This window comes from Mus caroli, unplaced genomic scaffold, assembly GCF_978045245.1.
Source record: "Mus caroli unplaced genomic scaffold, Mus_caroli_1 scaffold_4, whole genome shotgun sequence".
NCBI classification, from domain to species: domain Eukaryota; kingdom Metazoa; phylum Chordata; class Mammalia; order Rodentia; family Muridae; genus Mus; species Mus caroli.
Window position 1 is genome coordinate 20,640,001 of NW_028227259.1, and position 26,954 is coordinate 20,666,954.

General features: G+C 40.5%; 1 protein-coding gene and 1 pseudogene across 1 annotated transcript in view; one reads left to right on the forward strand and one right to left on the reverse strand.

Moving 5' to 3' along the window:
* LOC147004979 (protein DBF4 homolog A-like) overlaps positions 1-26,954 on the forward strand; it is a 153,300-nt gene that overhangs the window by 120,639 nt on the left and 5,707 nt on the right. The window contains exons 4-10 of the mRNA XM_085836504.1: positions 19,246-19,296; positions 20,755-20,824; positions 21,007-21,068; positions 23,534-23,570; positions 24,459-24,504; positions 25,628-25,756; positions 26,178-26,289. Coding sequence (XP_085692630.1) covers positions 19,246-19,296; positions 20,755-20,824; positions 21,007-21,068; positions 23,534-23,570; positions 24,459-24,504; positions 25,628-25,756; positions 26,178-26,289 — 507 coding nt within the window. The remainder of the gene's footprint in view (positions 1-19,245; positions 19,297-20,754; positions 20,825-21,006; positions 21,069-23,533; positions 23,571-24,458; positions 24,505-25,627; positions 25,757-26,177; positions 26,290-26,954) is intronic.
* LOC147004982 (sperm motility kinase X-like) lies at positions 5,245-15,772 on the reverse strand (annotated as a pseudogene).

Sequence of the window (26,954 nt, forward strand, 5' to 3'; positions counted from 1 at the left end):
ACACTCTGGTCTTCCTTCTTCTTGAGTTTCATGTGTTTTGCAAATTGTATCTTGGATATTCTTAGTTTCTGGGCTAATATCCACTTATCAGTGAGTGCATGTATAGGCTGACTTCTAATTTCCCCAGGTCTCTAATAGAAGGCAAATGTTGTACAAAACACTCAAATGATTCCTTAAATGGAGCTCATATTTCCCTTCAGTCTAGTTTAGAAACCAAGAAGCTGAACAACCTCCTGTTTCAGCATCTTCATAATTCTTTGTGATGCCATAGTTAAGAGGTGATTGGGAAAGGGAAAGTTATTTGAATCCTAGTTATTCATCTGCTGCATTTTCTATTTGTGTATTTTTTATGTACAGATATAATCTCAGTTCTTAGCCCAGACTGGCATGGAATTTTTCTATGTAAACCTCAAATGGTGGTTAAAGGAAAATTGGGCACTTAATGTACAAGATTGTATCTGATCTTTGTCTCTGACTGCATAAAAATCAACTCCAAATAGACTGAAGACCTTAAAGAAGATCTGATACTCTAAAATTGATATTAGAAAAGTAGGGGAAACAAACTAAGGTCGAAGCATAAGTTAGCATTTGTGAATTGAACTGCATTTTTTCCAGGAAACATGGCAAACCATTGATAATTGAGTTGTCATAAGTGTCACCATAGGAAACAAGTGTGGACATTACCAAAGGACAAAATAATTTGCCAGCATGTGAAATGGAAACCCTAGCACAGTGCTGGCAGAGCAAACATCTACACAACCATCATAAGACCTCGTGTGGAGATTCCTCAAAATGTTAATGCATGTCTCCTGCGAGGCTCTTCCAGTGCCTGGAAAATACAGAAGTGGATGCTCACAGTCATCCATTGGATGGAGCATAAGGTCCCCAATGAAGGAGCCAGAGAAATACTCAGGGAGCTGAAGGGGACTGAAGCCCCAAAGCAGGAACATCAATATGAACTAACCAGTCCCCTCAGAGCTCCTTGGACCTATACCACCAATCAAAGAAAACACATGGTGGAACTTGTGGCTCTGGCTATATTTGTAGCAGATGATGGCCTAGTTGGTCATCAATGAGAGGAGAGGCCCTTGGTCCTGCAAAGGCTCTATGCCCTAATATAGGGGAATGCCAGGACCAGGAATGAGAGTGGTTGGGCTGGGGAGCTGGGAGGGGAAGGGAGGAGGGGATAAGGGATTTTCTGAGGGGAAACCAGGAAAGGGATAACATTTGAAATGTAAATAAAGGAAATATCTAATAAAGAAGAAAGGAGGGAGGGAGGGAGGGAAGGAAGGAAGGAAGGAAGGAAGGAAGGAAGGAAGGAAGGAAGGAAGGAAGGAAGGAAAAGAAAGAAAAAGAAAGAAAGAAGAAAGAAAGGAAGGAAGAGAGAGAAAGAAGGAAAGAAAGAAAAGAAAGAAAGAAGGAAAGAAGAGAAAGAAAGAAAAGAAAAGAAGAGAAAGGCAAGCTCTGGAGTCAACCAGTGTGCAGAGAACTGATACAGAACTCTACACAGTTCCTCACAACACCAAGAGGATCTGCCAGATGGCACATGCTGGCTGCGCCTCCTCAGGAAGAGACACAAGCTTGTTTAGAGTTTCTTTCAACAGTGATTTGGTTTCAGGAAGCCAGGGCTCCTGTCATCTTGGAAACCTCTCCATCTCTAGTTCATGTGGCAGCACAAAGCATCCCTTCTGCCCTGAAGAAAGCTCTGCTATCTCAACAGGATATGAGTGGCTGGGCAGAAATACAAGCTGTGGGTTACCCAGATTTCAGGCTACAAAACACTGTTTTGTGAACAGAAGTCAGGACCCTGGTGAACATCTCCATACCCAATTATAAAGAGATTTTGAAGACACTGAGATAGGACAACTGCAGAGGGAGTTAGAACTCATATGAATTGATCCAAACCAAGTCCTTTCACAAGGTGGCTACTCTACCTCCACATGTCTATTGAGAGAGAATGTATTTGGGCTTTCAAATCCAGGAGGTGCAACCTGTCACAAAAGTACCAAGGATTCTGAACAGGAGGGTCAGAAGTCGGTAGACAGCCTAGGCTACATAGCAAGACTTTGTCTCATAAAAAATAAAGGAGAGAATTGTGCTTAACTTGAGTAGACTTGAAGGACATTAGGCTAAGAAAATAATCTACCAAATAGAGATCAATATTGCCTAATTGAAGCCTAAAACACAAATCTCCACTCCTGATAAACAATAGCATGATGGAGAGATGTTTGCAGGATGCATTCTAGACAGTATGTAGGAGGAAGAGGGCAAATATGTAATGCACAGGGTGAAGACCACAGTGCATCATGAAGATCAGTGTGCTCTCACCACTGGAAAAATGGTGCTTTGGGAAGACAGACATGTTAGCTTGTTCCAGTATGCAGACGTTTATATAGATATAAAATAGGACACGGTAACACACAGTTCAAATACAAAAAGTTTACTGTAGAATAAAAAAAAAATAGTCTGTGTATTCTGAGTTGTTTAAACCATACAATTTGTGTCCAGGTTCCAGCATCTGATACTCTTGGAGACACTTGTGCCTAAGCAGATCTTAAACCGAGGTCTCTGGATATCCTTGATGGTTGATATTCACTTGGACACACAATGCCTAAAATCAGAAATCATTCATCCTTCAGTATCCAGGACCTTTTTAAAAAAAATATTATTAGATATTTTCTTCATTGACATTTCAAATGCTATACCCAAAGCCCCCTATACCCACCCGCAGCCCTGCTCCCCAACCCACCCACCCCCACTTCCTGGCCCTGGCATTCCCCTGTACTGGGGCATACGATCTTCACAAGACCAAGGCCTCTTCTCCTATTGATAGCAGACTAAGCCATCCTCTGCTACATATGCAACTAGAGACACAGCTTTCAGGGGTACTGGTTAGTTCATATTGTTTTTCCTATAGGGTTGCCGACCCCTTTAGCTCCTTGGGTACTTTTTCTAGCTCCTTCATTAGGGGCCCTGTGTTCCATCCAATAGATGACTGTGAGCCTCCACTTCGGTATTTGCCAGGCATTGGCATAGACTCATAAGAGAGAGCTATATCAGGGTCCTTTAAGCAAAATCTTTCTGACATATGCAATAGTGTCTGGGTTTGGTGGTTGTATATGGGATGGATCCATAGGTGGGACACTCTCTGGATGGTCCCTACAGGACCTTTTTTAAAGGCCATCTTCATGGTTCATTTCTGTAGGTATTGGTTGATGCCACTGCTTTCAAGGGACCCAATAAAAGGGATTCCCCCTCTCCACTGCACAATGCCTGTCAGTGTTGTATATATCTGGGGTCTAGGTCATGCAAATGACACAGTTTCTTGAGATGTTTTACTTGGGATGTGGTGTCCATGCCTAGGTGACTGAGAGGGCAGTACACCAGGTGACACCTCTTATCCCATATACACAGCAGTGCACTTGGTGGATGGGAGGGATTTGAGCCACACCTTACCCTGATCACTTGATGTCTGCTAGAGAGAGAGGAACTTTGCCCCAGTGAGGAAGTTCCCCAAGTTGCCTCTTATAATCTTCTTGCACAAGGAAGGGTCATGGTAAGGTTCTGGGTGTTCCTGAGATGAGAACGTTTTTCTTCTCTTCTTGCTGTCAGTCCACCTGGCTGCTGATGCCATCTCTGTCTCCTGTGCCACTTCCCTACCTATCAGCAGGACGCTCTTCCATCAGTGAGACCTGAATACAGGGGTTTGGTAAGATTACCGAGTGTTAGCCAATCATGCCTTCTCCATGGCATGAGCAAGGAAGCATAACCTGTGTGGCCGTCTTCCATCCACTGTGTTAGGGCTTGGCGGGCACCTCCTGCACTGTTCACCATGCAGACGAAACAGTTCTCAGACTTTGTCCCTTGTTGAGTGTGTTCCTAGGAGTCCTTTGGGGCCGCAGCAAAAGACCATTCAGGCAGTAAAGGCGCTAGTCTTGTCTGGGGACACACAGCTGCATTAGTAGCAACATCCCTATGGGGTATCAGAAAGAAAACAGCTTGGATCTTGTGAGATACTGTTGAAAACAAGAAAGGCAGTATATACTAGCATGTGGGCATAAGGAGGAGTGTGAATCTGATGACTTAATTCCCTAGGTTTTCTTAGGTGGTAGAAGATAGCAGGAGACCATAAACTACCCAAAGGGAAACCTTGCTGTCAGACCAGAGGGTCTTACTTGTTTTCTTACAACAGGTTCTTATCCATGATCATGCTTGGAAACAGGTCCTGCTCTGGCTTCAACTATTAAACACTTCCTATTTCACTTTGGCTCCACTCAAAACATACTTGGTGGACTTTACCTTTTAAGCTCTCGGATGCCCTGGGGTAGTGTGCACCATGATATGATCTGGCTTCACATGGCTCCTATGAAGATGAACTGGTTAATGTTTCAGATAAGGGTGTAGACAAGGCAAAACAAATTTGGAAAGACAACTAGAGTCACAAAAAATATGATAATACTTTGTTTGGAATACAGATTCTCTCCATTTCAACTAATTTCAATAGCAGCAAGAATGCCAAAGGAATGCTCTTCTCTCTCTCTCTCTCTCTCTCTCTCTCTCTCTCTGTCTCTGTCTCTCTCTCTCTTTCTCTCTCTCTCTCACTCCCCCTCTCTTTCTCTCTCACTGTGTGTGTTTCTGTGTCCGTGTGTGTGTTTGTGTGTCCCTGTCTGTCCAAATAGGGTGAGTTGTAAGGGTATCTAAGTAATGGTGAGTTAGAAGCAAGCTGACTAGCAAGCCAGGATGGTTTTATGAGCTGCACCATGAGCAATGTCATCTTGGACACAAACACAAGTAGATCAGTTCAGACACTCTGGGGTCCTACTCTGCTTCCAGTGTCCACTTGCTCTTCTAATGTCTCATGGGTACATCTGGAGACAGGCAGCTGATGATCTCGACATGCCTGGAAGTTCCTCTGAGGTTTGGTTTCCCGATGATGACCTGCATGCATGTCATGGTACCTTGTTTCCAGACTTACTGAGATCTATGGAGTACTTTGCTTGGCTGGCAAAACTGTGGAATCACCAGCCAACATGAACCAACCTAGAGGGCAAAGTCAGGACAATCATGAGTTCATACCTTCCTCCCACAATCCATGCTCAGTCCTCAGGTTGCAAAGGACCTGAGAAGGGTATCACACAAGCCAGACACACTCTGTTAATCTGCAGACAGAGGAAGAATTTGCCCTTAGTTTCATACTGTGATGTAGAGATGGTCCCACCCCCGCCTCCCAGCATCCAACCATGGGAAATTCCTCCCTGGCCCTCTCCTGTATCTGTGTGCATCCTCAGTAGGCTGCTCTTCACTCTCTGGTATCAGTTTTCAGGGAGCACAGTGCCTGTAAATGCTCTTCAAACAGACATAAGAAAGAGAGATCTTAGTAGAAATCTTCAGGACTTATGCTTCACTGTGCTGGCCCTGTGCTGGCATGGGCTGTCAGGCTGGTTCTTCCCGAGTGCTCCACTGATCCCTTCCCCCACCCTCCTCCAACACCCTGGCCAGGCTCAAGACACTGTCCTCTGCCCTCTACATGTGGTGAAGTTACTCACAAAGGATACCGTGGGATTGGATTTATCAGTGATAATACATTACCACCAACCCCTAAGATGTATATTCTTGTAACCTGTTTATTTCAAAGCATATCATTTAGTCCAGGAAAGTGTTCAGTGAGTGCAAGCATTTGCTACCAAGGGTGGGGACGTTAATCCATTCCCTGAGACAGATAGGGTTGTAAAGACAGAACTGACTCTGGCTGGTTAACTTCCATGCACATACAGTAAATAAATATTTTTTTCTTTAAAGAAATTGACATTATTTTAAACAAAAAACCTAGAGGTAGAAGTATATTGTAGTCTCTCCACTTACCTGGTACCATGGCTACCTCCATGGCTCTTTTGACTCAGAGCCAGGCAGGCCTCTGTTGTTGGTCAGGGTGCACTGCTTTGGATTGGCAGGCAGCAACATAAAGTTTGCAAGCCTCTTAGAAATCCGTTCCTTAGGGTCTTCCAGACCTGTCTTTGAAAGGGGGGCCTGGGGCACAGTCTGACACCTGTCATGGAGGTGTCCCTGGAGTGTATTTCGGGAGGATGGTCTGGACTCTCTCTGTTGTAGAGCAGGACCCTCACCCTTGGCCTCCTTCCTGGAGAATGGAGGTGATGTAACTTGTGTGTTCATGATGTCCATTCGTCCAGGTGTAGTAACAATGTGGAGCTGTCCCATGAGGTTTGGATCTTCCAAAGACTTTCTAGTAGACATTTCTTCTGAGGTGTCACTGATCTCTGTCTCCCAGATGCTCTTCATGTAGTGAGCCTTCTGGACAAGCTGGGGGCTGATGCTGTTGAGTGAAGTTGTCTGATTCTTGAAGCAGTTCTGGGTGGGTGGCATAGAGTGGCTCATTGTAGTTCTCTTTCCCTTCTCAAAACTGATGGTGGAAAGGATCGGCATACTAGTTGCCCTCCTTACTGCTACTTGGTTTTTTATGGTTGGCTCTGTGTTTTCCAACATTCTATACAGGGCCTGGGATCTGGTTTTTTTGTTGTCTTGTCTTCCTGTGGTAACTGTTGCTGTTGTTGTTGTTGTTGTAGCATTAAATAAGTAGCCATCACCGTGTTGAACTTTTTCTCCTGCAAACTTTCTCTTATCTCTTCTGGATTGTATCCCAGGACACCCATGAGTACGATTATACTGGGGTCCGGGTGGCTTTCAGTGTTCTCTCCCATGGAAGCGGGAGAAGCTTCATTGTCATATTTTAGCCACTTGAATCTGGCAATCTCTTGGACTGTTGGCCTCTCTCCAGGGTTGATAGTTAGCAATTTGTCTATCACATCCCAAAGTTCTGGTGAGAGACTAAAACTCCTAGAGTACTTTCCTGCAAAGATCTTCTGCTTTGTTGCTTCATAGCCATATCCCTTGAAAGGGAGGCGCCCTGTGGCCATAAAATTAAGTACAACCCCCAAGCTCCAGACATCAGTGGCCCGACCCTCGTACCCTCTACCTTCCAGCTGTTCTAGGGCACAGTAAGGGAGGGTTCCACAGAACTCGACCAGCTTCTGGCCCGTGATTGATTATATTGGTGCCCAATCCAAAATCAGCAAGCTTTACATCTCACTTGTGAGGGAGACAGAGAGGTGTGTGTGTTTCAACCTCATAGACAAAAGCAGATTTCGATCTCAGTGTTTAATATAAAAAAATTTCATTATAGGGAAAATTCCTAAGAGGTGCGTATGTGTCTAGTAACTAAGTACTAAAGTGCAGGTTGTGTTCGAAAGTTTAAAAAAGTTGTTTGATTCTCATCTGCTTTTAAAATAAAAGATGAATGGCAGAGTCCTTAGTGGGCTTAGGTTCTTATATGTAAACAAAGTGCTTGAATCCCTCGTCTAGTTCTTTTAAGTACTAGACAAACGATGAAACGGAAATTCGAGCATTTAGTAACCCCTAAGAATTAGGTTGTTTATTCTAGATGAGTATGTGTGGCTACCTAGATAAATAAGCTTGAAATATTTGAAACACCTGTGTTGGGTTTTTACCGCCCTGTTAATTCCCCACATGAAGTTTACACCATGAGAAAGTAAGTTTTCCAGAACGGCTCTATAGAATTCCTGCTTCAGACACGGAACAGGAGTAAATAATAACTATTTTCTGCTGATTCAGCTCTTGTTCTCCAGTATAGAGTTTGTGGAAACCATACAGGACAGTTTGCCTTCATCCTAAGTGGTAATATTAGGGAAAACATTTAGATTCTAACGACTTAATTTGTTATGACTAGTAATGTTTCCTTTCTGCAATAAAGATGTTGAACATTTTTTGTAAAATAAATTAAAAATTTGTCTGCATAAAATGTTGCCTGATTCTTTTGTAATCACAGGTGGCATCCAAGACAGAAATGAAAAGAATCGACCATCCTTGAAATCCCTGAAGGCTGATAATAGACTGGAAAAATCCAAATATAAGCCCCTTTGGGCAAAAATATTTTACCTTGACTTGCCTTCTATCACCATATGTGAGAAACTACAAAAAGATATAAAGGAACTCGGAGGGGTAAGTGAGAACCGCACACCCACCAGAAGTTGAGAAAAGTAATAATTGGCGTTCTGTAATATAAATTACCAGGGCGTTTCATTTTGGAAATTACAGCGATTTAGCAGTAGCGCTTTGATGAGCTATTGGTTATTAGTGAATCACTTGGGAACTGGGAGTGTAACCCAGTGGTCTAGCACCTGCTGACATGTGCAAGACTTTCTGTGTTCAAGTCCCAACATCAGAAGATAAAGAAAACTTTTTTTTTAAAGCCTTTTGTAGCCTGATAAAATGTCAAGTTTCTGTGATTGGTGGTTTGGTATAAACGAGGCTCCTATGTCCTAGGAAACCTGCCTTTTCTTTCAAAATACCAGGAGCCATTTGACTGATGGCTGAGGGGAGCTCTTATGTGTTAAAATAATTCTTTAGTTTTATACATATACACATACGTGTGTGTGTGTATGTATATATATATACACACACGTATGTGTATATGTATAATTATTATATATGTGGCATACAATTTAGTAGTGTACACATGTGTGTATATGTATACTTACATGCCAGGAGAGAAGTACTCAGTCAGCAGGCACCTGTCATGGAGGGAACAATTTTCGAGACAGGTTTCTCTGTGTAGCCCTGGCTGTCCTGGAACTCACTCTGTAGACCAGGCTGGCCTGGAACTCAGAACTCCACCTGCCCCTGCCTCCCAAGTGCTGGGATTAAAGACACTCGACACCACGCCCTGCAGAGTAGTAGTTAAAGTGCCTTCCCTGTCGTATCCATTTCTTTATGATTAGAAAACTTTGGCAAAACTCTATAAAGATTTCTTAGGTGTAATGTTAATGTGACCTAAAATCTAACAAATGAGGTTATTATGATTTTTACTGTTTTCAGAGGTTTCTGCTGGACTGAAAGTTAGCAGTTTTGAACATTTTGTTCCCAGACTGAAAGTTCACAAGAATACTTCACGAGTTTCTTAGAGTTCCTCATTAATGTGATATTTTCCGGCCTGCCCTTGACGTTTGCCTGCATTCTTTGGGAGGCAGTTGATGGAATCTCACTTTGACTATGAAAGGCACATGGATTTCACTCTCTCTTGGTCAGTTACATTCATATATGAACTGTGTTGCAGTCCGTTACTCCCGTTACCCTCCTGCCCTTGCCCACTCTCTTCTGCATAGCTAGGTCCGCTGCCCCCTAAGCAGCCTATTTTCCTCTTGTCCATTTTGTTGACTTAGTGTTTTGTATTTATGGTAGCATTTATCATAATGACAGTATGGCTGCACTTCTAAAGGTCATGGCTGATAGACCTGCTACCATCAGCTGTATTCCTATCAACAGGATGTTCATGTTCTCAGGACATCATAGATATGAGTAAAGACCCCTCTTTTTCGCAATGAAGTGCTACCTGCTAAGCTTGTAACATGATACACCACCATTATTTTAATATCGGTGGCTATGCAGTAGTTGATAGCTTTCTCAACTACGTTGGCCATTCTGTTAACTTTGGGTATAAAGAACTCATGTTTAGATTTGTGCTTCTCACAGCAGATGCTTCAGACGATGTTGTATCTCTAAGTCCAGCTCGGGAACGCACAAAGGGAGCTTTGACTAAATGAGCAGTGTCATGTTGGTGCTGGCACAGGAATCACTTCCCTTTCTTTCTTCCCCATCCTCACAACACCTCCTAAGATACTTTCAAGAAACAAATTTTCAATTACTTCTACCACAAATGGTTGTTAGAGACCATTTTGACTTTATACATGTCAGATTTTACCCTTTAAAGGTACAAGTATCTCAGCGGCTGTCCTGAAAGCATGAGTTTTGTAACGCTGCGGCAGGGGAGTTAGCCTGATCATGAAAGTGATGTTTTCCTGAGGTGAGCTCTCCAGGTGTTGTGACGCCTCTGATTGCCTCCAATACAGAGAAACCTCTGCTGCATAAGTTGTGTTCTTGCATCTGCACCCTCCCCTTAGGAACAACCAAGTGCTGGGCTAGTGAGGTAGCCTGCAGGTAAGGGAGGGCATGTGCTGCCAAACCCATGGCAAAAGAGAGCACTGACTTCCACAGCCCACCACCTTTCTTGTTGGAAAAGAAAGTACCTACTTCTGGTCTTTGCTGTTTAATTCACTGATGTCAATTTAGTCCTTAGTCCTGGTTTCTGTCCATATTTAAAGGTACCCAGTTTTATCAAATTGTCATTTATTTCAATGGTTCTCTCTTCCTCCAATGTTTAGTTTTATTTAACCTGTCTATCCTTTTATTTTCTTTTGCTTTGGATCGCCCCAATGGTGTCATTGCTTAATTGATCACACATATTTCTCTTCTGTGAGTCTTAATGAAACTGTGCTAAAAATTTGCAGAGGACATTTGTGATAATTCAAGTATTAACTGTATAGCAGTCAGTTTTCACATAATAGTGAACCTTCCTTTATAGTGTTAGAAAAATAGCCAAATGAAAGCCACTTAAGAAGGATAAAGAGAGCCGGGCAGTGGTTGTGCACGCCTTTAATCCCAGCACTCAGGAGGCAAAGGCAGGCAGATTTCTGAGTTCGAGGTCAGCCTGGTCTACAGAGTGAGTTCCAGGACAGCCAGGGCTACACAGAGAAACCCTGTCTCAAAGAATCACATGAGTAAAGTGACACAAGGACAAGCCTGAGGTACGGACATCATGCTTTTCCATAGAGACACGTGAATAACAACAATTGAAGTACACTCAGTCGTATCTACTTCACTTGGGAGGGGCACATTCAAAAATACATTCCAAGAACAATTCTGTGCTTTGGAAAAACTGAGGTCACAAGATTCATCTTGTTTCTTGGAGTTTTCTCAGAAGCACTCAGAATTCTCACTTGACTCCATTCTTGGACTGTGTTCCAACAGGGTGTAATACCTTGTTACTTTATGATCCTGAGCACAAACAAGTATAATTTTTGTGTTTGCCCATTAAAATGTAGAGGCAGCAATTTCCAATCAGCTCTCTGAGTATGGTTTTCAGGGCATACTATTGTGCTTTTGTTAGACTCAAAAATGAATCCTATGTCTGTCTTTCCTGGAGCTCTAATCTAGATAGAAATGGCATGGTATTGTGTGAAAAACCTTTTCCTAGGGAAACACAACACTGTTGAGATATCTGTTCACCCCAGATAGGAATCTTACGACCGAGCAAAGTATGGATACCACCAAAGTCTAACTTGGTGGAGCAGTGAATTTTACTGAGGTTCCTTCCAGGAGCAGAAATGAGTCAGACAACAGCAACTCCAAGGCCCTCCTCACCATGAATGACAGCTCACAAAAGCTGGGAAACCTGGAGCACACTGAACACACTGCAGGCAACTCAGCTGGTTTCTGCTTCTTCCAGGCAGCTGGTCTGGTCTCAGAATCTTTGCAGCTTTTCTCCTATAAGAGTCTTTACAGCTCAGCTTCCTTTTGTCTGAAAGAGATTCTCAGCTTTTGTCTCTACTCTGTCTGGGAGGGGCCTAGGGAATCTGGTCACTTTCAGGGACTTCCTTAAAGTTCTTTTTAGTAGTTTACCTTTCTGCTTAAGGAGCTTCCTATAGAATGGAATGTTTCAGTTCCCCAAGAAACTTACACAACCCATGGGTACAACTGATTGTAATTTAATACAAATACAAAGGAAAGGGGAGATTAGTTCTACCTGAAGGATTGTAGAGGACATTGTGTGGGCATAATAACTAAATAATTATAGAGCCGCCCTGGGAAAGCTTTACTAGGAATATGTAGAAATTGCTGTTAGCATACAGATGGACATGCTTACCCACCATTGTGAATCAGTACAGTTAATGTTTGAGCTGAGTCTTGAAGGAATGTTAGGAATGTACTTAGTAAACTATATGCACATTATAGAAAGAACATACTTAAAATATATGCCTGTATAGGTGTGCTTGTGTACTTAATGCTACAAACTCCCTGCAAGTGAAACTGAGATGTGGATGTGGCAAGAATCGCTTATGTTAGAACCAGATTATAAAGGGCATTTTCTTCATGATACAGGATAACAGAGTAGTGTTGGGCTTTGGAAGGCAGCAGGGTTTTTGATGTAAGCAGTGTAACTGGCTGGCCTGGAAGTTTATAATCTTCCTGCCTCTATTTCCCCGGTTCTGAAATAATAAGTCTGAGCCACACACAAGAGAAGTGGTTTCCGGTTTGCTTTCCTTGTGGTTTTGTGGCGGTGTTATTTTGAGAGATAGTAAGTTAGGGTTTCTCTGTGTGTTTATTGTGCCCAAAACTACCAAGGGGGGGGGGTTGTTGTTTGTGTATTTTAAGTTATGTTTGTGTGTTTGCTGTATAAAGGCAGTGCAGGTGCCCAAGGAGGACAGAAGGATGGCATCAGACCCTCTGGAACTGGAGTTAGAGAGTTGTGAACCGCCGTGCATGTGCTGTGAATTGAGCACAGGGTCTTCTGCACAAAGTAGCAAGTGCTTTATCTGCTAAGCCATTCCCGCTCGCTTTTTTACGTTTTTACACTAAGAAGTTTTAATTCCGTTTCAATGAAATTAATACTGGGAGAAATTTATGGTATTAGAGTTGTATAACATTCAGTCCAGTGAGTGAGAACTCAGAAATAAACTATTTTATATGTAGCCAGTTGCCTACTTATTTTTGTTTTTTATTGATAAGATCATTCTGCCAGCCAGTTTCAGGAAAGCTGGATATCTACATGCCAAAGAATGAGTTTGTAAATTTACCTTACATCACATATGGAGCCAAGATACACATGTAAGAGGCTTCCAATACTTAGAAAATACCATTGACAGCAAATTAAAAGTATTCATAAGTTCAGCTTAGTTAAAATTAACAACTTCTCTATCTCCCAGGACAGTAACGAGAAATCACTAAATGGTAGAGAATATTTCCAAGTCGTTTATGTTCCTCCAATTAATAGTGTTTACTAGGCCTACATGAAGCTCTGGGTTCAGTCGCAACCACTGCAGAAAACAGTGTCACAGACCAGTATTCCAGCATTCAGGGGTAAAGGCAAGAAACTCAAAAGGTTATCCTTAGGTCAAGGCCAATTTAGTCTTGTTTCCAAAGAAAAATGGTATATTCAGTATCTAGTAAGTGTATTCTATACAGAATATGTGAACATTTCAACAGAAAGGTAATCCAATGGGTAAAGGGGGCTGTAGAGGCTCAGCAGTTAAAACCTCTTATTCATACAGAGGATTTGAGTTCAGTTTTCAGCACCCAACTGGTGGCTCTAAATCATCTATAGTTCTAGGAGTTCTGACACCTTCTGGCCTCAGCAGGCATTGGGCACACATAACAGATAAATAGATGTATGTATACATGTAAGCAAACACATAAAAATGAATAATGGGTGAAGGGCCTAAATAGATATTCAGCCCCACAGCTTTGTGATTGTCAGGTATATGCAAGGTTAAACTCGTAGGCATGCCTATCAGTTACTGTCAAAGAACCAGAAAATAAACATATTAGCCTTCACAGTTTGACTTATCCACCATTTCTGGGAATGTAAAAGGCAACATCTGTGCAAACAGTATGGGCAGTTTCAAGAAAGGGGTTCCAGCAATTTATGTATCTGAAAGAGTTGAAAGTGGGGTGTCAAAGAGATAACTGAACACCTGCAAGCTGACCAAGACATGGGGAACAGGCTGGTGAGCAGGATTCGTCCATGTTCTTCAGTTCCTTCCTTCAAGCTCCTGCCAGGGATGCCCCTAGAATGGCCATTTTCAACCTGTGGGGCTCAACCCCTTTGGGCTGTTGGTTTATTATTTTACTATGTTCTTATATCTACCACCTTAATTCATTCCAACCCCCCAACACAAGGTAGGAGAGGAAGGAGCTTAGAGTGGAAAGGGGACATTGACCTGTGGGATACTTCCTTCAGATTTAGGGTCGGCAAGTTCCTAGAGACCAACCCAGTCTTCATTGTTAGAATATCCAGCAGTCCAGCAAACCATCAATTGCAAACACAGTGAACCAGCAGCAACAAAGGGGACAGCAACCACATAGGCCTGCTCAGGGTTCTCCCCTGCTCTGGGGACCCTCTCCAGAGTCCCCAGAATTAAACTATATGTTACTGGCAAAAATCACATCCTGCTAGAGCAAGAGACAAATCATAGTTAACTGCTGTGGCCAAGCTGAAGCAGCCTACAACCCACCCCTGGGATTAAACATGTTTATATAACATAATTGCGTTTTTAAAGAAACCAATATTTTCACTACATTTGGGAGGGTCACCTTTCACAGGGGTTACCTAAGACTATCAGAGAAAACAGATACTTACGATTCATAAGAGTAGCAAAACTCCAGTTATGAAGCAGTAACAAAAATAATTTTATTGTTAGGGTCATCACAACATGAGGAATTGTATTACAGGATTGCAGCACTAGGAAGGTTGAGAACCACTGCCCTAGATGACAGACAGACTGTTACCTGCAATGATAGCTGAAATAAACCCCTTCCTCAAGTTGCCTTTGGTCAGGGTTTAAGCAAATTCCGACAAGGAGGTGCTTCTCCCCATTGGATGTTCTAGCCTAGCACTCACAGTTATCTCTCTGCTTCCTGACTGCAGATACACTGGCTCAGCCTCTTCATGCTCCTGCTATCACACCCTCTCTTCCACGGTGGATTGATGAGATTCCCTCAAATCTGAACCAGAATAAACCTTTCTTCAGGTTATTTTTGTGAGGTATTTGGTGCCTGCCCATGAGAAGTGTAGTTAATACAGTGGCTGATCACCCTGCCTTAGATCTTTTTCGTTTGCATAGACTCTGGGGCTTGATCCTACTTTATGACCTCGTTTAACTTTGAAAGTCTTGTCTGCAAAGACCATGGAGCATGCATCTCAGCCGCTGTGACCCTTTAATACAATTCCTCCTTTTAGCAGAAAGTTTTTTTGTTGCTACTTCATGACTATTTTGCTACTGTTATGAGTCATAATGTAAATACTGATAAACAGGATAGCTGGTATGTGACTCCCTAATGGGTTGTGACCCACAGGTTGAGAACCCCTGCCCTGAAGCGTATATTTTCACCTTTTTTTAAAATTATTTTTTATTTTAAGTATATGAGTCATTTTATCTACATATATTTACACATGTGTTTAGCACATACATACTGTGCCTGAAATGGTCAGAATAGGGCATCAGATCACCTGGAAATGAAGTTACAGACAGTTGGGAACCTCCGTGTGGGTTCATATGGACTGAATCCTGGTCCTCTGGAAGAGCAGCCAGTACCTGTTGAGTCATCCCTCCAGCCCATTTTCACCTTACTTACCACACAGTTGGGACAATTTAGATGAACGTGTGTGTATGTGTGTGTGTCGGTAAATTGCTGGAAACTTAATAAAGTTTAAAAGGCAGTATTTTATAAATTAGCATTTACATTCTTTTCTACTTTTATACAAGACCCATATTTTTTTCAATAAACAAATAGTGATAATTTATTAGCTGGTCAATGAAAAGGAATGTTGCCTAGAAAGGAAAGGGAAAAACAACTTGCATTTCACTAAGGTTGTTCTTGCCAACAGCTAATTCTGAGTCAATGGTAGCTTAAATTAACTTATCACAAACTTTGGTTCATTTTGGTTTTAGTTCTTTAGTTTTATGTAGTTTCATGTAGTGTGTATGAATGTGCCTGCAGTGCATGTGATGTGCACTCTCACATGGAGGTCAGAGAACTTGCAGGAGTTGGTTTTTCCTTCTGCTGTTTGAGTCCAGGTGCTCGAGCTCAGATAATTAGGTTTGGTAAGGAGGACCATCGGCATCACCATCAAGCATCCGGCTGCCCCAAGTTACTTACTGCCTTTCATACTGTGAATCATTAGAAATTAGAACTGGGAAAAAGTCTTATGACTATTAGTCACTTCTGCTTGCTTCTTAGTATTGTGTCAATTGTATTTATATGTATGTGTTTTAATAGAACTAACTAGTTCTATTAAACCCCTTCCCCTGGGTGATGGTGATCTTTAATAACAGCATGCTGCTGTGTGTGATGGAGTGCATGTTCTGGAAATTTTATGCTTGTGAGAAAAAAGGTTCCTTTCTTCTGCTATTAGGAAATGTTATAACGTTAATGATAGAAACTGATGTGCCCGGTACATGTAAATAAAATTTGAAATACAATGGCCGGCTTATACTAGCTGCATTTCAGATGCTTACTGTCCACGTATAGTGTTACATAGTACAGGCAAAGAAGAGTTCATCTCTGTAGGAGGCCTTGCTGCTGGGACTCCAGCAAGTCACTTCCACTGTCATCTCCAGTGTATGTAGATAAATGCAGGAGAGTGCGTGGACTGCATTAATTAGGATAAAATACTTAAGAATAGTACATAGCACATGATATTATTAATGAAACTCCCATTATATTTCCTCAGAACTATGGGCTCAAAAATGCAGCGTGAAAAGCACCAATTTGTAAAACATTAGATTATAGCTGGGCGTGGCGGCACACACCTTTAATCCCAGCACTTGGGAGACTGAGGCAGGCGGATTTCTGAGTTCGAGACCAGCCTCGTCTACAAAGTGAGTTCTAGGACAGCCAGGGCTACAGAGAAACCCAGTCTTGAAAAACCAAAAAAAAAAAAAAACAACTCACAAGACATTAGATTATATGAAATTGGAATTTGTTCACAGTAACTTTAAAGAGCTTTGGAAAATTTTATTATAAATTCTTTGTTTTCTTCTAGCGAGTTGAAGAATTTCTCAACAAAGATATCAGTTATTTTGTTTCAAATAAAAAGGAAGCAAAGTATGCACAGACATTGGGTCGCCTTTCTCCTGTACCAAGTCCAGAATCTGCATATACTGCAGAAACCACCTCTCCTCATCCCAGCCATGATGGAAGTTCCTTTAAGTCTCAAGACAGAGTAAGTGTGTCCTATATGCTTTGAGCCTAGGGCAAAGTGGATCTCATGGTTTTCTCTTTGTTTTAAGACAAATAAATCCCTCTCAGACTGGTTTGAACTCCCTCAGAATTCTTATTCTTTCTGCCTTAGTGTCTCCCAGGTCCTGGAGTTACAGATGTTTGTCTGACACCTAACTCTGGGCTTCCAATAGCAGGGTTACAGTGCATAGATAGAGTGGTTATAAAGCCAAAGATCTGTGGCTTTCTCACCTAATGTTTCTGTCTTTTTAAAAGGTGATTAAGTTTTCCTTAATAATATAGAAGTCAAGTTGTACCCTGATTCCTAAAGCACGCACTTGCACTTGAGACAGGTAGCTTTTGTTTTCTAGAATAATTTACAACTAAAGTTAATAGCCAGCCATTCTTTTGAAGAAAAGAAAAACTTGTAAATCTTTCAAAGTAGATAAACTGACCATCTACAGCATACTGACTGTGCACAACATATAAGTTAGGCATATTTTTACATATCCAGAAGTTGATGGGAAAAACAAAATAATATTTTGTGACAATTAGAAAATGTTTGTGTAAATATTGTATGATTATTAGTTTTTTGACAAAGATGATGTGGTCTACAAGGCCTACAGTGATATGCTGTTTGTCCCCTCCCATAAAAATAAGTTATGATCCGTGTTTAAAAATTTTCTGACAGTACATTTCTATCAAGTTGGAAGACAAAATGAAGGGCAAACTGATGTAAATACTTAGAAAAGAGAGTTAGAGATAAAATGCTTACTGTATCTAAATTGTTATACTACGATATAATTAAATGGGCATTTGAAGCATAGCCACATGAAAAGCAGTTTGAATGCAGAGAGAGCAGAAAGCAGGAGTTGCAAAGGCGGTCCTGTGAGAAAGGGAGGAGAGTGGGTCAGGTTGTGCAGTAGTGCTGTTTGGTAAAAATGTAATACACTACCAACAAGCTCTTGATGTGTTCATGGCCTTTCAACTGCTTTTCATGCTGTCTTACTTTAAAAGGGAAATAATTTATAAAAATTGTGTATTAATGTTTTTCTTAAATCTTTTTTTAATACAAAGCTGAGCCAGGCCTGTTAGCCCAACTCCTTAGGAATGTGAGGCAACCTAATGAAGGAGCTAGAGAAAGTACCCAAGGAGCTGAAGGGGTCTGCAACCCTATAGGAGGATGTCTTAGTTAGGGTTTTACTGCTGTGAACAGACACCATGACCAAGGCAAGTCTTATATAAAAAAAAAACAACATTTAATTGGGGCTGGCTTACAGGTTCAAAGGTTCAGTCCATTATCATCAAGGTGGGAGCAAGGCAGGCATGGCGCAGGAGGAGCTGAGAGTTCTATGTCTTCATCCAAAGGCTGCTAGTGGAAGACTGACTTCCAGGCAACTAGGGTAGGGTCTTATACCCACACCCATAGTACACACCCATTCCAACCAGGCCACACCTATTCCAACAAGGCCACACCTTCAGATGGTGCCACTCCCTGGTCCAAGGATATACAAACCATCACAGAGGATCAACAATATGAACTAACCAGTACCCCCAGAGCTGTGTCTCTAGCTGCATATGTAGCAGTGGATGGCCTAGTCGGCCATCAGTGGGAGGAGAGGCCCTTGGTCTTACAAAGATCATATGCCCCAGTACAGGGGAACGACAGGGCCAGGAAGCAGGATTGGGTGGATTGGGGAGCAGGGCCAGGTGGAGGGTATAGAGGACTTTTGGGATAGCATTTGAAATGTAAATGAAGGAAATATCTAATAAAAAAATTTCAAGTTCATTAAAAAAAAAGCAGTGTGAGGCAAGAGTATCATAAGTTGAAGGGCAGCTGGGGCAACTCAGTGAGAGCAGATGTAACGTTAAGGCTTTCGAAGGATTGGGGATGTAGCTCAGTTGTAGAATGCTTGCCAAAATACACCACCCAAAAGGAAAAAGAATAAAATCTCAAATTAACCTGAAAAGTGTAGATTTTTTCTTGTTTTCTGAGACAGATTCTCATGTAATTCAGGCTGGCCTTAAGTTTGCTATATAGCTTGACTTTAAAATGTCAGTGGGTGCTAGCTATTTTCATTTACATAGAATTGATCCTCTAGCATCTCATTCAGTTTCTTTCTTCGTGTGCCTGTGCGTGTGCGTGTGTGTTTGGTATGTTTGTAGATGTTTTCTGCACTGGAAAAAAAGAGGGAAAAAATTTTAGTCTGTCTTCCAGGAGAATAATGAAGCCACTTTTGACCATAAATTTTCTGTGTTCATAGCCATTGAGACTATATGAACAAAATTTTCTACTTTTAAGGGGTTCTCTTTTCTAACCTTTTCTCTGATGAAGTACTATAATTGTTTGGTTTTTTTGTTGTTGTTGTCTTACAGGTATGTTTGAGCCGAGGAAAATTGTTAGCTGAAAAAGCTGTCAAGGATCATGTAAGTAGGAATTTGAAATTCACAGAGTGTGGGCATCAATTGGGACAGTGGGCTGGTGTCTAGCACATGAGGTCCTTAACTCTTCATAAGCCAGGCATAGCAGCATGCACCTGTCATAACAGCTCTGAGGTGGTAGGGACCAGAAGTTCAAGGACATCCTCAGTTACATAAGGAGTTCAAAGCCAGCCAGAGCTAGAAACCCTGTGATGCGGGTACAGGGAAGAAAGAAAAACATGCAATGCATATTTTGCTTCTTTATTGTCTTGTTTTCTGAGACAGATTCTCATGTAATTCTGGCTGGACTCAATTTGCTATATAGCTTGACTTCCGAGTGCTGGCATTATAGATATATACTACCATATATAATATAGGTACAGCTGTATTTTATTCAAAATTGAACTGTGGGCTGGCTAGATGACTCAGTGGGTAAAGCTGCTTGCTGCCAAAACTACTGACCTTAGTTTGATACCAAGGACCTAAATGATGGAAGAAAAGAACTGACTCTTGAAAACTGTCTTCTGATCTCCAAGCGTGCACTGTGGTATGTGTGTACCGACACACATACACACAGACAAGCATACAAGTAGAATAAGTGAATGTAATAAGAAATACTCAACTTGGGGCCGGTAGTAAAGTTGGCAAAATGCCTGTCATGAAAGCAGTAGAACTTAAATTTGGATGTCTAAAAGCCACATAAAAAGTAAAAGGCCCAGGCATAGCAAGAGGTGCCTCTGATCTTAGCATTGACATTTTTGGAGAGGGATAGGGTGGGACACTTGGGTCCCTGAAGCTAATTGGCCAGTCAGCCTAGCTGAATCAGTGACTTCCTGGTTCAGCAAGTGACCTACCGTCTCTAAAAAAATTGAAAGTGGAGTATGATTAAAGAAAGACATTTGGCATTGACCGGAGGCCTCTGCATCTCACAGGCATGGACACACCACATACGAAATTTGTAACTGAAAGTTGAAGATATTCTGGAGATAACTCTTTCATTTCTAGTGGAAAAAAGCTCAAGTTATAGCTTGTCTCATTCTATCAGAAATAGAAGCTACTTTTTCCCGGAGGAACATCCCCATCTTGTGGACATCCTAAACATTACTGAAAACTCGAAGGTTACCTTAAGATATACATTTAATTGTTAGGGTATACATTAATTCTTAGGTCAGGCAGAGTGGGCATACCTTTATTCCCAGCACTTGAGAGGCAGGTGGATTTCTGGCTTCCAGGCCAGCCAGGGCTACTAAGTGAGACTTTGTCTCAAACAAAACATAGGAATATATTAATTGGAAACGATTTAAGAATGCCAAAATACAAAACAAGGTCCTCATTTCTATTGTAATTCATTAGGGACATTTATGCATAATCTCTTCAATGGCGTTAAGATTTAAATAAAATTTAAGGCTTAAAAAGTTTTAAAAGTAATTCTTAGACAAACTTGGTTTTGGTTTTGTTTCACAGGATTTTATTCCTGCTAATAGTATATTATCAAATGCCTTATCATGGGGAGTAAAGATTCTTCATATTGATGGTAAGATGACCTTTTGATAGCATTTGTAGTACGTGCCTGTCTGTCCTTTAGTTACATAATAAGAATTTTGGTAGTAGGGGGTATCTCCCATGGTAAACTTTAACATACAGTTACTGCCACTTAACATCGCAGTTTAACTCCAAAGGTAAAATTGCTAACCTTCAGTTCTCATTTCAATAAAGACATTCGATACTACATTGAACAGAAGAAGAAAGCACTGAGTGCACTCAAGAAATCCAGTGCGGTATGTGGCTCTTTTTTTAAAACTCTTCTTAAAAGTGGTACTTTGTTTTTTGGTTTTTTGTTTGTTTGTGTGTTTGGGTTTTTTTGTTTTGTTTTTTTGTTTTGTTTTGTTTTTCGAGTGTTTTTGTTTTTAATATAAGTAATTCCGCAATAAGTAAAAAACATACTTTGAGACTCTTATGGATTTCTGAATTGTGTGTCATTTGACTTGAAGCTTATATTCATAAATTAAAAATTGTTTCTGGGGTAATGGCATAGGTTTTTTTCATCCTTTTTTGTTGCTGCTGTATTTTATGAGATACTGTTTATTCTATAGAAAAACATAAGAAAATTCAGAGATGTTTGCTGTGGTTGTCCTATTATTCTCTTGTCGCCGAGTGTACAGTCTCTTCTGGCTTCATCTTTGAGTCACTCTTTGTCTCTTACACCCCTGCTTAACTACTATTCAGTCCGTACACTCCCATCTTCTCACTGTTTTGCAGATCTCTACTCCTATATTTCTAACTCACTTTTAACTGACAAGGTATGAAACTGAGAAGCAGTTTGCAGATCCTTTTGATACCTTTTAAAGCCAGCTGTGTTGGATGGTTTTCCTGCTGTTGTCCATTCCTTCCTTGAGCTCTATTATTCATCTCTGCTTCTCCCTGTTTTCTCTTAGTCCTCAGACCATTTTTCGGTGGTTTGCTTTTACTACATACAATCCTTAAACGACTTAGATACAAAGAAAAGAAAGGTCTGTACTCTGGTACATAAAAAGAGATGGAGACAAAGTAGTTTGGAAATTTGGTGATTTTATGTAGTAAAATAAGCAGCTTATACTTTCCACAGCTTTAGTAACACCAGGGCTTTGTATCTGAGGTTGTGTTCATTTAGGTTTTCCTGTTTTGTTTTCCCCTCTTCCAGTTGGAAGTGGTCATTGCTCATTATCTTTGAAAGAACTAGCTCCTCACTTTGTATTTGCATTCTGGTATTGACTCCACCCAGTAAATTTTGTTTTATGAGTGCCATACTCCTTTTCAGTTCTACAGTCTTTTGTGTACCAGGTAATTTTGGCTACACACAAGAAATTGCCAATGTTGTGTAGATTCCTTATCTATTATAATAGTTAGACAATACTGATTTTGTTTTTGCTGTTACTGTTTTTCTGTTTTTGTCTTTGTTTTTATAAGATTTATTTATTTATTTATTTATTTATTTATTTATTTATTTATTTATTTATTTATAAGTACACTGAAGCTGTCTTCAGACACACCAGAAGAGGGTATCAGATCTCATTACAGATGGTTGTTAGTCACCATGTGGTTGCTGGGATTTGAACTTGGGATCTGTTTTAGTTTTTGAGACAGGGTCTCGCCAAGGTAGCTCTAGGTGTCCTGGAACTCACTATGTAGACCAGGCTAGCCTCAAACTCTTAGAGATCTACTTGCTTCTGCCTCCTAAGAGCTGAGATTAAAAGAATGCACCACTGTACCTGGCATTACTGTTTTGTTAACAGATCTAGCCGTCCAGTTTTTATTCAGACTGTAAATTCTGTCTTAATTTCATAGATACCTGCAGTTTTTTAAGACTTGCATGCAGTATTGGGGTTGTCTTGTACACATACTATGTGGATTTGTCTGAGATTTAGACAGTGATATAAGTCTCAGTTGCACTTCGCTTTGGATTTATTCATAGCATGAGCAGTGTTGAGTTCACACAAGAAATTGCCAATGTCCTATCTACTACAATAGTAGCACATACAGTTGGCCCACGTATAGATTTATACAGGGAATTAGGGATGCCCATCTCCAGCTTGCTCCTTAAATCCTCTGCTCAGGGATCTCTTTCCGAGCTACCCTAGTACATAAGTGGGGATGTCACATACAACCTACACTACTGCCCAGACTGCACACACAGGACAACTGGAAGGAAAGGAAAACCACTGGAGCCTCTTTTGTTATTTCCCTAGTAAAACAGATGAGGTGAGGTTAATGTTTGAGCCATTCACCCTGACAGCTTCATACCAAAGGTCCTAAGTGTGCCATGCTCGACACTAAGGTCTGCTTCCTCTTTAAAACTTTCCTATACCTATCTAGTTCTTACTGAGTGCCATCCAGAGTTTCGTTATGATCGGTGACTTGATTCCCCCGAAGGAATGCAGTTCACATAGGTCTTCACTGTTAACTGTACCTTGTCCTTGCTAACCAATGTTGAAGGCTCAATGATCAGTGCCACTGCCACTACTCTCCAACAAAGAATGTAAAGTTAGGACTGAATTCTGTAGAGATGATCAGTATCTTTCATTCTTGAGCGCCATTCAGTTTTTTGATTGAATTGATTTTAAGAAGCAAGATTTTCACCCTGTACAGTAGCCACTCTGATAAACTATTTTTCTTGTACATTTTTTTTCTCTTGAAGATGACTGTGCAGTTTTTTTCTGTATTTTTAAACCCAGTATTTTCACTGTATTTGTTTTCCTTTTTAAAGGGGAAAAAAGCTGGTCCTGGAATACAAAAGACAAGAAGTAAGTATTCCTGATACATTGTTTAGTTTTCTTTTAGAGAGCAGAAAAAGATTAAGTCTGAAGTGTACAGCTTGGGCTCTTGGCCACAGGTACATGGTGTCCTAGGTTTTAACTCCAAGATGCCCAGATATTTATATACTTAGAAAGATTTGCTGAGGTAAAGTAACTAGTTATTTCCGTGATTTATTCAAGGATTTCTTAGTAATTTTTAGAACATGGACCTCAGCTACAGTCTGATGACACTTAAGCTACCCTTCCCCATGTTAATAATTTTGTAAAGATGTCTTCTTCTGTGTGTGGGAGGGGTTAGGTGTACATTAGTGCAGATGCTCCAACAAGCTAGAAGAGGACGTTGAGTCCCTTGGAGCTGAAGTTACATCAGTTGTTAGACCTGACATAGGTGCTAGGAACTGACCTTGATCTTCTATAATATCATTCTGTGATCTCCATTTCTGAGCTCTATCTCCATCCCTGAAATTAATATTTTCAAAAACATTTTTTAAAACTCATTATAGTCCCAGAAGAAACAATTCTTCAAGTCCATTTACTGGGCGGGATGAACATGAGGAATGCTTTGGGATAGCTTTACAGTGTGAACATATCTGTGCCATTCAGCTCAAGAATCTTGGATGGTTGGTATGAATGCAATCCGGTATACAATCCGGACGCTGCAGAGGCCAAGGAGCCTGGGCCTCAGTAGAGGGATTCTGTCTTACAAAATCCAAAACACATCCTCTGCGTGACAGATACAGGGGAATGATAGTGGAAGATATTTTACCTGAGGCCTACACCTTTCAACTCTCTTGAGTTTTAAAGGATTTCTAGATGGTTTACCCACAATAGTCTTTACTGATTTGCACCTGTCTAATGGTATTTTCTCTTCATAAGCAGGGAGACTCAAGAAGCCTTTTTTAAAGGTTGAAGATGTGAACCGGTAAGTGTCAGAATCCAGTGTGTTGGAAACTGTGTTAGAACTATAGAGAAAACCTCATGAGACTTATTTTCCTGACTGTGATGTGCAGAGAGCAGTAATTCCCTTGTGTTCAGGGACTGAATTTAGTTTCATTCTATTGTAGATTTGAATTCAGAGTATCTGCTTTAGATTTATCATAAAATTATCTCATTTTTTTAGTATTTTAAATAATCACTCTGGCTGCATTCAATATCATGAGTTTGAACAATTACTAAAAATTCACCCCTGTAATTGTGGGAGAAATTATAGATAGTACTTGGAAATGTTTTGAAAAGAATGGAATTCAGACATGCTTCAACATGGTGGAGCTTTCAGGACTTCATCCAAAATGAAGTATGAAGGAAAATACTGCATTATTCAATGTACATAAAGCATTCAGAATATTCAGATTCGGTCACTGCTGGTTGCAAAGACCTGTAGGGAAATAGAGGGTCCTAGGGTTTTTACTTTTGCAAGGTAAGCACCATGAGATGGGGTAGTGCTTTCACAAGTTAATGTTTGATGTGACTGCACTGTCCAGTTTCAAATGGTATCTAGAGCAGTGCTCAACCTGAGGGGGACAACTTCTAGGGGACTGGACAACTCTTTCACAGAGGTTCCTAAGACCACTAGAAAACACTAGTTACAATACGATCCATAAAGTTGAAAAATTACAGTTATGAAGTCTCAACAAAAGTAATTTTATGGCTGGAGATCACCACAGCTGAACTGTATTAAAGGGTTCCAGCATGAGGAAGGTTGAGACCCACTGCTCTAGAAGCTGGGATAGTAATTCCAAAACTTAATGATTAATGTGACTAAACTCTACAGTTTTAATTAGTTTCGATGGTAGGTGTTTTCGGGAGGATCTGGGAGGAGATGAGAAAGTGGGAAGTGATCAGAATATTGTATGAAATATTAGTTTCAATTTTTTAGGTGTTAAAAGAATAGGCCTACAAATTGGTTCTTTGAAAGGAAGGTTACCCCTACCAAGTCTTTCTTGTTTATTTCAGATCTGAGGTGATTTACAGAACTTAGATATAAGGCTTTGAAACCTTTCTTTCATCCCAGAGAAGCTCACATGTGTTTGTCTTTATACATTTAGGTGCTACAGGCCATTTTACCTTCAGCTCCCCAGTATGCCGTGTATAAGCTACTTTCTTCAGAAGCCCTGCAGTCCGTTTGATATAGAGAAGTCATCCAGCGTCCAGAAACAAGCTCAGCCCAAGCTCAGGTTGGTGGGAAACTTGATTTTTAGAAAGAATGCTATTTAATTTAGACTTTCACTATGATTGTTTTTTTTTTTTTTCCTTCATAAGCATTTGGGGTAGGGTATTTTGTGCCATGGTGGTAGTATGTGTGCTTGTTTTCCCTGTAAATATTTTAATGCTTCTATGCTACATTTAGTGTGAATAAAAGTACATTATTTGGACATTTTAGGTGTGAGTGGGGTTCAGATACTAAAACCCGTTTCTCTTGACCATTTGAAATGTTCTTCAGAATATTTATTACATTTTGTTTTACATTTCTTGAAATTCAGTTAAAAGTATTTGCTGTTCAAAAAGTGACAGATTGTGCATATGTTAGTTTAAGGCAATATGTTTTAAAATTATTCATTAGCAGTTAATTTTGTTACCATGTATTTCTATCACTAGAATTAATACGGATGGCGATAAATGTGGAACCCCAGTTCAACTCCAGTTGAAGGAAAAGAGAAAAAAAGGATATTGTGAATGTTGCTTCCAGAAATACGAAGATCTCGAAACTGTAAATGTGATTTTCCATTTGGGATTGGTGTTTCTAAACATCTAAATACTGTTTTTATTTTTAAGTTCCATTTTACTATGCCAAGTATAGTTTGCAACATGATAGTCACAAATATATTCTAGAGTAGAAACATCTCTGGTTTGTTTTATGGTGGGGATAGAACACAGCTCTGCACTTTCTAGGCATGTACATCAGCACTCCTGCATCTTGAATCTGAAACACTTGAAATTGTAAGAATCCAAGGAGGGAAATCGACATTGAGAAAATAATTTTTATTCATTTAATAAATATTTGAGTGCTTAGTATATAACTACAATATAAAAATATAACAAAATATAACTGATTAGATCAGTGCAAGGAGAAACAAAACAGGAATGGAGGTTTGCTATCATGTGTTTAGACTTGGCAAAGAAATACTTGACTGATGTTTAAGTAGAACTACAGAAAAGTTAGGTAACCAGGCATCTTGATACCATCCAAAATCGGCAAGGGTAGATAGACCCAGAGTAGAGGATGATGGCCTAGACTAAGCAGGAATAGGAGTTCTTGGGGCATGGTCAGGTTGTTGGAATACTCTAAAAATGAGACTGGAGGGATTCATATGATTTTTGGATTAAGAGATGGTAGATAAATGAGAAGTTCCTATATTTTGGTCTGAGCAATTA